Genomic DNA, 11,327 nt, shown 5'->3' with positions numbered 1-11,327 from the left:
AGGCCTCAAACCGTGGGGGTCTACAAGCAGGAGTGAGATGGGAGAAGGTGGAGCCTTGTGGGGGCGTGGCTAATCCACCTGCGGGTGCGTGCGGGGGCGTGGCTGGCGAGGGGCGGGTCCTAGCGGCCGAAGGCGGAAGTCGGTGCAGAGTCACCTGATCTGAGTAACATGGCCGCTGCCCCATGAGCCCGGCAGGTGCTGGCCGGGAGTGGGTCTCGTGAGCTGTTTGGCGGCCAGGGGCAGGGGTACGGAGACGGCATCCAGGCCCGGGTTCCGAGGCGGCCCGGGGCGGCGTGGTCCATGAGCCGGCGCCGGAGGCAGCGCGGAGCCGCAGACTCCCCTAGCCCCGGCGCGGCCCGGGCTGCCGCGGGCTGAGGAGTCGCGGGGCTCCGGGGAACGCCCCGAGCTGCCACCATGAACCCCGAGAAGGATTTCGCGCCGCTCACGCCCAACATCGTGCGCGCCCTCAATGACAAGCTCTATGAAAAGCGGAAGGTGGCAGCGCTGGAGATCGAGAAGTAAGAGCCGCGGGCACCCGGGTTGGTCGTGGAGAGCGGAGCCGGGACTCCGTCCTGATTCTGCAGGGGTCCCGCTCTTCCGGGCAGCTCCTCACGCCTTTGCAGCCAGTGTTGCTACTCCAGGTTTCAGGCCCTTAGGGCCGTGCTTAAGAGCAGGAGATTGGCAGTCCCAGCTTTGCTTCTGACTGTGTGACGTGGGCCAAATTATTAACCTCCTGGTACCCCGAAGGGGCTGCCGTGAGAACGAAGCAACGAAATGTATGCGTGGTGCTTTGCACAGTGCCTGGCACATGGTGCGTCCTCAGTGTGGTCTCCATGCAAACAAGCAAATCAGAGAGTGACCTCTGATGGGAGGGAGGTAGGAAGCATGAGAATCTGCTGAGGATGTTGACCTGCCTCATTTCTTACCCAGCTTCTGAGAAGTGAAAGGGACAGTAAGTTGACCAAGTGGAGAAATAAGCCAAAACCTCAAGGCTCAGAAGGGCTGTTTATCTCTGTCATATCACGCTTCCCTGAAAGTGAAAGAAGGAATTATTCTTGTTTCTGCACTCTTACTACACGTACAGCAGTACCCTCTTATCTGTGGGGGATATGTCCCCAGACACCCAGTGGATGCCTGAAACCTTGGATGATACCAAGCTCTATATATACTATGTTTTTTCCCATACATACGTATGTATGGTAAAGTTTAAGCACAGTAAGAGAATATCCTAATGACCGGCATCACCAGCATTGCACTTTAGGGCCATTATTAAGTAAAATAAGGGCTATTTGAACATAAGCATTGCGATACCGACAGTCGATCTGATAACCCAGAAGCTACTAAGTATGTGGGTATCATATACAGCATAGATATGCTGGAGGAAGGGTGACTAATGTTCTGGTGGGATAGCACAATATTTCATCTCACCACTCTGAACCGCATACAGTTTAAAACTTAGAAATTGTTTATTTCTGGAATTTTCCATTTAATATTTTCTGACCTGCTCTTGACCATTGGTAACTGAAACTGGATAACGGGGTTCCATTGTATTTGTAACCATGATCTGACATTTTCCTTTTTTTTTTTTAAATTATAAAACAAGGTATTTAACTGCAAACATTAAGGTTTTTCTGCTGTTATTTTACATTTTTATTTTTTTTTCCAGCCAAATCATTGTGATTAAGTCTGGTGGGTGGGTAATTTCAAAAGAGTAGAAAGAGGCAGGCTGTGAAACTGAAAGAATGCCAGTCTGGGCGTCAGGAAATATGGATTGTAGTTTTGCCCTCTCTAATAGGGTAGCCACTGGCCATGGGCGGCTATTTACATTTAAATTATTGAAGATAAAATAAAAATTTTATCCAGTTCCTCAGTCACACTGCCCATATCTGACATGTTCAATAGCCACATGTGGCTGTCAACTGCCATAATGGACAGTGCAGATTGTAGAACATTTCCATCACCGCAGAATGCTTTGTACAGCTCTAATCTAGTCTGTTGTGTGATACTCATTCTTTGACCTCCAGCAAATTCCTTAACTCAGGGTTTCTTAACCTCAGCACTACTGATATTTTTGGACAGATAATTCTTGGTTGTGGTGCGCTGTCCTGTGCATTATAGGGTTTTTAGCAGCATCCCTGATCTTTACCCACTAGACACCAGTAGCTTTCTGTCACTTGTACAACCAAAAATGTCTCCAGACACTGCCTAATGTCCCCTGGGGAACGGACAGTCACCCCGGTTGAGAACCACTGCCTTAACTGCTTTGGGTTTTAGTTTCCTCCTCGGCTAAAAGGTTTGGATTTTACTAAAAGGACCCTCCCCTTCAGCTCTGACATCCAGTATGTCCAGAACCACCTAGCTTCTCTCATCAAGCACCACTTTCTTTTTCTTTTTTTTTTTTTTTTTTTGACTGCACCTTGTGGCTTGCTGGATCTTAGTCCCCTGACCAGTGTCCTATTTGATATGTTCCTCAGAGTATGTGTTTCACAACTTGCTCAGGGACAGAGGGACTTATTTGTGCTTCACCTGGGAGCTTTCTAGTGTCTCTGTTTATAAAGACACTGATCCTATTGGATCAGGGCCATACCTATATGACCTCACTTAACCTTAATTACTTCCCTTATAGGCCCTATCTCCAAATACTGCCACTAGGGTTGTATGAACTGAGGGGTGGGGGGGGACAATTCAGTCCATAACGTTGATCATTTTAAAAAGTGATCATGTGTAAAACACTGTCTGCCTCATTTGGGGGGAGGAGGATTTGGCGCTTGTACATCCCTCATCTCATTTATTTTCCGCAGCTGCCCTACGAGCTAGGTAGTGTTACCCCATTTCACAGATGAGGAAGCAGAGGCTCCTTGAGGGTAAGGAGTCATCCCAAGGTTTTGCAGCTAGAACCTGGATCTAAAAACTCAGGTTCTTCTGTCTCAAAAGGCTTCCCCACTACATGAATCGTTTTCCCTTTCGAAAGCAGAACATATACTTAATAAGTTTCATACTTGAACACCCCCATGGTAGTTTTAACTGCCACTTTCTGTTTTCTGGAAACCATCTATCTGCTCGGTTGGCAGAACCAGTACTGCATGGGGTGCTGGAGTGAGGGATTAAAACTCCTAATAAGAGGAGGGTGTTTTATCTTGATGACAGGCCTCTCAGACACTGAAAACGCAGAGATGGATGCTTGGCTCAACTGAAGGACCCGAGACTCTAGACTCTCAAGACCGGGCTGTGGTAGGTGACCAGGATCTGATGGCTAAGTGTGTGAGCCTGTTGTGCACAGTCCTGGAGAGCCTTTACCCCACAGCCTGGCTCCAACACGCCCACACAGCTTTCTCAAGGATAAGGCCCTGAGGCTAAGATTTTAGAATGGCTGTGGCAGGTTTTGAGGGCCCTGGGTGTCAGGGGTTATAGTCCCTGATGAGTCCCGAGGACAGGGATGGTGAGACCCTAGGCCCTGCTCTCCGGGAGAGTCTAGCGTGGGGCAGAAACGCCAGCAGGCGCTCTGATAAGTGTGGTGGGTGCTCCCTCACTGCAAGCTGGGAGAGATGATGCCCTTCGTGGTGACCAGGGATGGGCTCACTGGCAAGTCTCTGGTGTTCCTGAACTTTGAGTTCCTAAAGCCAGCAAGTAGAGGTGCCCAGGCCCTGCGCCCTGAGAACACCGAAGCTCAAGGAGGGGCTCCAGGATCAGAGCTCCTGAGGGATCAGTCCCTGCCTTCTGGGGAAGGCAGGGTGGGGAGGGTGGCGTGGGGAGCCGGGATCCCTGGGGCTCTGTGATCAGATCAGGGTTGAACTGTTGAGTTTGAACTGGCCTTTTGGAGCCTGCCACCTCTGTAGGGCGACACTGTTTATTACCAAGTGACTTCAGGCAGATTTTGGAGTGTGGGTCAGAATTCCACCCAGCAGATTGCCTCATCCAGGGGTCACAGACTGGCAGCCAGGGGCCGTGTCCTGCCGGCTGACCTGTTTGGTTTGGCCTGGATTGCAGGGTATTTTAAATCAAGAAATTTCACAGTGAAGTTCAGGTTTCTGGCTTCTATTAAAGAATGGGACGATGTGGCTCTGTGCGGCCCACATTCCCATGTAGCAGTAGGGGACCCAGGGGCCCACCCTCTTCCCCCAGCCAGGACGTGGGCTCCCCAGTTTGCTTCCTGTGTTGGCAAGGTCACTACAGCCTGTCTTACCTCCCTTGGCCTTCTCACTTGTGTCTCCTTCTTGGCTCCTGTAAGCATTTGAGTTTGTGACCTTGGGTTTAACCTCTCTGTGCCTCAGTTAACTCATCTTAAGAAAAAATTGCACTTTGAAAACATGCTAAGTGAAAGAAGCCAGTCACAAAAGGCCATGTATTGTATCATTTCATTTGTGTGGATTCATAGGCAAATCCACAGAGACAGTGTAGATCAGTGGTTGCCTAGGCCTTGGGGGAGGGGGGTTGGGGGGAAATGGGGAGTGACTACTAATGAGTACAGGTTTTCTTCTGGGGATGATTTTAAAAAGTCTAAAATTGATTGTGGTGACACTTGCACAGCTTTGTGAATATACTAAAACTCACTGAATTAATTGTACATGTTTAAAGAGTGAATTTATGGCATGTGAATAATATCTCCATTTTAAAAAATAAGAGTGCCTGTAGGTTGTGTTACAGTTGAGGGAAGCGCTTATTCAGTGGTCTATTGTCACCTGAGATCCAAACATGCCTCCTGCTGTCTCCTTTACAGTTTTTCCACTGATTATACCCAGTGGATGCTCAGTATATTTTGCTACTTAACTAACTCTTGGGCCTTTCCTCAGAGGCAGATGTTCCGCTTTTCCTGTTTAGTTATTGGAGAGTAGTGAGCAAGTGGAAACCAGGTTACTTAAATACTCAGCAAAGCAGATGGAGGAGACGTTTACCTGCCAGATTCTCTTTGGGAAATCGCTGCCTGGATATGTTGCCTGATTACAGCGTGTTACATAGAGAACTGGGATGGTTCATGGGACTTGTCAAGAAAAAAATGGCAGCCCGAAGTCCAGGCTGAAATTTTTACAGCATAGAAATAAACACAACTCTGGATTCTCTTTCTGTCCTTCTTGGAGCAAGGAGCAAAGCAGGTTCTCAGTCAGCAGTTAATGAATGAATATGCTCTTGTTAGGTGTGTATAACATCACGGTTTGATTCTGATTTTGCACTAATACTGTTACATGGGCACATGCAGTACAAAACACATTATGTGCATTATTTTATTTAATTCTCTAAATATAGTACAAAGCCACAGCCAAGACTGGCTCCTCTGAAGACATAAGAATGTGCGTGCAATGGCAGAAACCTCTGCCACCTCCTGGCCGGGCCATTTGGACATCAACACATGAAATGAGATAGGGCTAAATGAAATAATGCATGTAAAGTGCCTGGCACCCAGTAGGCATCCAACAGGTGGGAGCTTTGATGTTTGAAGAGAGGATAATGTAACATGGTAGATTGCAGACCTGGTGTCAGAAAAATCTAGGTTTGATTTCTGCACCTCCCATCCATAAGTTGTGTGACCTTGTATGTTTCGTAACATCTCTGAGCCTCATTTCCCCCCATCTGTAAAATGGGTATTATAGTACCTAGCTCTGTGGCTTATTTTAAGGTTTAAATGAGATAACACGTGTAAAGCATCCACCACATTACCTAGCATGTAGTAAGTGCTCAGGAAATGGTTACTTCTTTCCTGCCTTAATGGTAGAAAACCAGCCCTAGACCTTCAACATCTCAAGTATGTACCTCATCTGTATGTACACCCGTGTGTGGTGGAGGAATGCTTCAGAGATGTCTAACACTAGACAGTGGCGAAAATGCATGGAGAAAGCTGCACTTCAGTTGGGGCCTGAGTTCTGCACGATGGAAGTACCCTCTGTAATTGGGTGTGTGCACTTTGCAGCTGACGTGCTTTAAGAAGATGGGCGGGAGGAACTGGTGTACAGTTGAGGGGGCCTGGGCTTTGTAGGTGCCAAGGTTCAGATCCTCTGTGACCTCAAGAAAGGGACTTGGTTTCCCTGAGGCTCTGTTTCAAATCTAAATGATGAGATGATAATACTACAGAAGGAGGTTGCTGTGAGGAATAACCAACCCCTGGAATACTTAGAGTGTGTTCCTAGGAAGTGGTCAGCTCCCCAGTCCTCATGCAGCCTGTGGTTGTCCCCGAGCTGCATTACAGAGGCCGAGGGGCCCAGTGCGGGGCTGTGGTTTTGTTGCTGAGACGAGGCCCCAGGTTCTTCTTGGGTGAAAGACACATCCTGGCCTGTCTGTGGCTCCTTCTCAATCAGGGAGAAGGTAGTCGGTGTGGCACTTTGTGAAGTTGAGAGCAGTGTAGAGAGCTTGGAGTTGGCCAGCATTGGGCATTGTGCTTCCTGGGGAATGGGTGTTGCTGCCATCCTGCGACACCTCTGACTATTTGAGAATGGAGGCTCTGAGCAATCTCTAGAGGATACTTCGTCAGCCAGAGTTTTTAGAGAAATGAAGCAGAAGCAGATCTCTTCTGTGGCACAGAACAGCGATGCGTGTGACCCTAATGTCAGCAAAGGTCACTGGGACTTGTGATCTGGGCCAAATATTAACTTCAGAACTAGTTGAGATCCCCCAGCTGTGGCTCACAACGTGGAGATGAAAGAGGAGACGGGTGTTCTTTTGAAGAGACACTAGCCTGGAACTGGGGACGCCCGGATTTCAAACTTCACTTCCTCTGCTTCCCTTTGTAGTTGCCTTTTCTCTCTGCCTGTGCCCTGTGGAGAGACCAGGTCCTGCTGACGGGGGCTATTTGGGGCGCCCCCAAGGGGTTGGTTCACCCCTAGGCAAATGCATGTCAAGTCACATCCTGGCATCGGCATATTGTCCCCAGCCACGGCCCTGGGTACCTGGTCCTTCTCAGTGTGCGTTCTGAGATCCTGGTAGTGGTGCCCTTTGTCCCTCCTAACTTGAATTGTAAACTAGGGGTTAGGCCCGTCCAAGTACAGTTCTGATTTACCCAACACGATAGGTGTAGATGAGCAGGCCACCCCTTGTCACCAGTACGGCAGCGTGGGGCTTTGCCCGTGTTTCCCTACAGCTTGCCCTGCGGCCCCGCCCACCGGCACAGATGGGTCCCTGGGCAGATGCTTACTGATTCCTCACTTACTGTGTGGGGAGCTCTAGACGTGGGGAGAGGGCTGGCGCTCAAGAGGCAGAGAATCGTGGCACCAGTCTGTCTTCAGGGACTCTGGCCTGGAGCTGTGGAGCTAGAAACATGAAACACGTGAGGAAGAACCCGTGACATTCCATGGTGCGGTGCTGGGCACAGACTGCGGGGTGGCCGAGTCCTTCAGCGTTCAGAGGAGTGGTGGTCCTTCCTGGGATGGTCAGGAAAAGCAGGGGGTTGGATGTGAACTGGACTTAAGGCTGGCTAGGATGTGGACAAGAGCGGGAGCTTCCCCATGGAGGGGAATGGACAGGAAGTGTCCAAGGAGTAGCATAGCAGGGCCCAGTAAGAAGCCCTTACTGGAGAGGAAAGTTGTGCTGGGCAGCTGAGCAGTGAGACTGCACAGGTCAGCCGGCCCTGTCTTGATCTTCCTGACTGTCAGGTAGAGAGCGTGGGCTCGGGTCGTGGGACAGGTCTTCCTGCTGTGGCCCCAGGGGGGACCCACAGGGCCAGGCCCAGTGCTCTGAGAACTGGTGGTTTTGGTGAGAACATGTTCTCAGGGTTTCCCTCCACAGGGAACCACTGTTTGTCATTGTCTCGCTCTCCTGGACACTGATAATATTCTTCCTCCAAGAGCAGATAGAGACTTGGGGTTCCAGGCCCTCGGGAACTGAATGGGCCATTGTATTTGTAGTGGCCTGGGGTGCCCTGAGTTGCGTCCTGGTAAGATTCGGGGTGGGGGGACCTTGCAGCTGGTGTAGAGCGAACGGGAATGTCGGGGGGTGCTGAACACAGATATTCCCCTTGCCCATCTCCTCCCCCTTCAGGAGACCCTGTTACACTTGCCCGCTGTCACCCGTCGTTAGTGCCCCATTCCTCACGCTCTCCCACCGTTTGGTCTCTGTCAGCCTTTGCAGTCTTCAGAGTTCCCTAAACGCTGTTCGAATCCCTACCACCCACCGCTGCAGATCACTCGTACCTTCCGTGGCTGCTCACGGCCACCAGGAGCAAAGGCCGCTTCCTTTGCCAAGCACGTGAGTGGGCGCAGCCTCTCTGGCCCTGTCACCCACGTCTCCTCCACCTGTGTCCTTTGTGCTGCCAATCCAAGTGCCTCTCTCCTTCCTCTGAGCCTTTGTTCATGCTGTTCCCTCTGTCTGGGCTTCCTCACCCTGAATGAACACCTACTGATCTTTCAGAACCCCTTTCAAAAGCTGACCCTCATGAAGCCACACCTAACTCCCTCCCCACGAAAGCTGCCGCTTGTGCTCCTTCTCGCCTGCCCCCTCCTCACCTTGCACTGTCTTCACCAGATTTTTTTTCTCTGTTTTGCATGAAAGTCCTTGAGGCCTCTCTTGTTTCCCCTCCACGGGATTCTGGCAGAGAGCCCCTCAGGGGCAGGGAATGCATCCCCTTTGCTGTCTCTCAAGTGGGGAGGAGGGCCCTTTCCGGTGGCTCAGGGACCGTTTGTGACCTGAAACAAGGAAACAGGCGAGGAGGTGGTTCCAGGACGGGCTGTGCTGCTGGCAGGGCTGGGTCTTTGCTGCCCTGCTGGAGCCTCATGAATGTCGTTACTCCCACTCTCAGGGCTGCTCTAACACCGACGGAGCAGAAACACACACGGCCTGACTTCCCCAGGGGCATTGCAGTCAGAGTCCCGGGGCAGCCTGTCTGGGCAGGAGGGGAGGCACAGCTGCTTGCAGCGGCTTTGGTGATCCCCACGTCCTGGACTCCTCAAGAACAAGGGGACACAAGATCTAGGTCTCTGTGGTTATGAAACAGGCATGGAAAACTCAAGCTAGAAAAAAGTCATTCTAGGTTTTTCAAACTGTATCACCAATGCTGTAGGCAGTGTGAAATGTCAAATCCAGTCTCTTAGGATGATAAAAAAAAAAAGTTTGCTGCTGTATTGGCTGGGAATCGAACCCAGGCCTCCCGCGTGGCAGGCGAGAATTCTACCACTGAACCACCAGTGCTCCAGCTGTGAACAGCTGTGTGAGCACCTCCCTTTAACCCCAGTCCTCTTGCCTGTACGCTGATTCACAGAATGGAAGGCCACATCAGCACAGCTGCAACGGCAGAGGCTTAGGCTCCAGAGCAGGAGAGAAGGCAGGAGGAGGCTGTGTGTGTGCGCGCGCAGAAGCGCGCATGTGTGTGTGTGTGTGCGTTATGTGTGTGCGTGAGAAATTGATTTGCCATCAGACGTCAGGACAGGAAGTAGAGCTCAAGTCGTTCCTTCTCAGTAGCAAAAAGCCCACTGAGACTCTGGGGACTTCCTCCTCTCTGAAGTGTGGGTCCTCCCATCCCACATTCACGTGGTGTGTTGAGCTGTTTTACAGCTCACAGGCTTCAGCACAGCTTCCTGCTGGAGACTGGCCAAGGCTGAGGGGGTGCAGCAGGAGTCCCCTTACCGGGGGAAGGGTCCCGCAGCCAGTGGTGCCTCTGTGGAGAAGCCAGCTGCTGTTCGTGCTCACGAAGCAGGGAAGTGCGCTCGGAGATTCGCAGCACCCTTGGCTGCTGCAGGCCAGGCGTGACTGAGGAGCTGGATCCTGCAGCAGGATCTCTGGGGGAGCTTGCCAGGAAGAGGCCAAAAAGCAGCACTGCATTGGCCGGGAATCGAACCCGGGCCTCCCGCGTGGCAGGCGAGAATTCTACCACTGAACCACCAATGCTCTGGCTGTTCTCTGGCACACCTGCAGGGCTTTTCTCAAGAGGCTGTGTCTGTCATGACAGTCAGAGAGCTCTGACACATCACTGGGCCCCGTCTGGCTGGTTTGTCCTGTTTGAGAATACAGCGGGTTTATGTAGAGCCATCCTTGCTGCGCCTTATTACGCTGCTTAGGGAGGGGGCGCTTATGGAACTGGCTTCCTCCCGAGGCCCTTGGTTCATCCACAGCCCTCAGCCCCTTGGGGTGGGCTTGGTGGAGTCACACCCTATAAAGATCAAAGCAAGAGGGCCCTCACAGACCATCTGCATAGCCCCTTCCTGGATCCCTGTTTCTGCTCCCACATCCGCCAGCTCAGGAGTCAGGCCTGTTTGATTCACCTGTGGCCACAGTCCCAGGCACAGAATAGATGCCCCCTACGACTTGCGGGATTGAATCTTTATCAAGCCCTGTAATCCCCATTGAACAGCCTTTTTACAGGAGTGGTCACAGCCTCACAGGACAGCACATTTAGTTAAACAACACTAATTACTAGCAGGTTCCTGACACCGAGCTGGAACCACACAAACTAATACCTTTTGAACTTGACTGTCGTTAAAATTCCTTGAGCCAGCTTGAGACCCCCATTTATGCCATAGGCGAGCAGTGTACCTGCTGTGATGGGCACAGAGCAATTAGGCAGTGAGTCCAGGCAGCTACTTTGAAAAGTCTGTGATCTCTAGGCCTCCCTCGTCACACCTTCAGCTGCTGCATGGGTCCTAGTCCCTCCCACCTGATGATGGGACAGTCTCCCCCTTCCCATCCATCTCATGGCTTCTTAAAACACCCTTTGACCATCTCTTCAAAACCCGTAAACAGCTTCCCTGTTACCCACGATGTGAGATCCCTTCTCCTGAATCTAAGCTGCTGGGCCAGCTCATCCCAGTTGATTTCCTGCTGTTCTCTGGACCCCAGGCAAATTTGGCTATTTTTCTCTCCTTGCCTTTGCCCACACATTTCCTCCTGCCCGGAACACCTGTTTCCTTCTCTCAGGGTCTCTGCCTCCTCCGAGGTCCAGCTCAGTTCCCACTCCTGGGAAGATGTCCCTGACCCCCAGGCCACAGCTCCCAGTGGTTATCTGGGCCCCTCATGCCACCGTTGGCCCTCATGAGGCTTCTCACTGCAGAGATGCTGTGAGCCTCCGAAGGGCAGAGTGTCTTCACATCCACTGGGCTCTGAAAGGAGACCCTGGTGCCTGACGCATTTGGGCCTCCCTGTGCTCGCCTCCATTCGGGCAGGGCCTGCCTTGGGAGCATCCCCCCAGGGTGACCACAGGCGCTGCCTCCCTCAGACCCCCTCTCCCTGCTAGCATCACCCCCCAGGTGGGCACCGTGCAGGCGTCTCTACCCTTCCTGCCCTGTCCCCTCTCCCCGCTGCTTCCCACTGCTTCGGCCGTATTTCAGACCTCCCTTCCTGACCCTGATAGCTGCGGTATTCTCCCTTGGAGATATATCAGTCTCCCTCTGTCAAACCATGCCACCCCCACCCGA

General features: G+C 51.8%; 1 protein-coding gene across 2 annotated transcripts in view; it reads left to right on the top strand.

Moving 5' to 3' along the window:
* Positions 1-282: 282 nt before the first annotated feature.
* VAC14 (VAC14 component of PIKFYVE complex) overlaps positions 283-11,327 on the top strand; it is a 94,450-nt gene continuing 83,405 nt past the window's right edge. For both annotated transcript variants that reach the window (XM_082863058.1, XM_082863057.1), the window contains exon 1: positions 283-518. In XM_082863058.1, coding sequence (XP_082719184.1) covers positions 415-518 — 104 coding nt within the window. In that variant the 5' untranslated portion in view covers positions 283-414. The remainder of the gene's footprint in view (positions 519-11,327) is intronic.

The sequence above is a fragment of the Leucopleurus acutus genome, assembly GCF_964270905.1.
Source record: "Leucopleurus acutus genome assembly, chromosome: 20".
NCBI lineage: Eukaryota > Metazoa > Chordata > Mammalia > Artiodactyla > Delphinidae > Leucopleurus > Leucopleurus acutus.
Note: the sequence above shows the minus strand (reverse complement) of the source record. Positions and strands in the feature narration are given on the sequence as shown.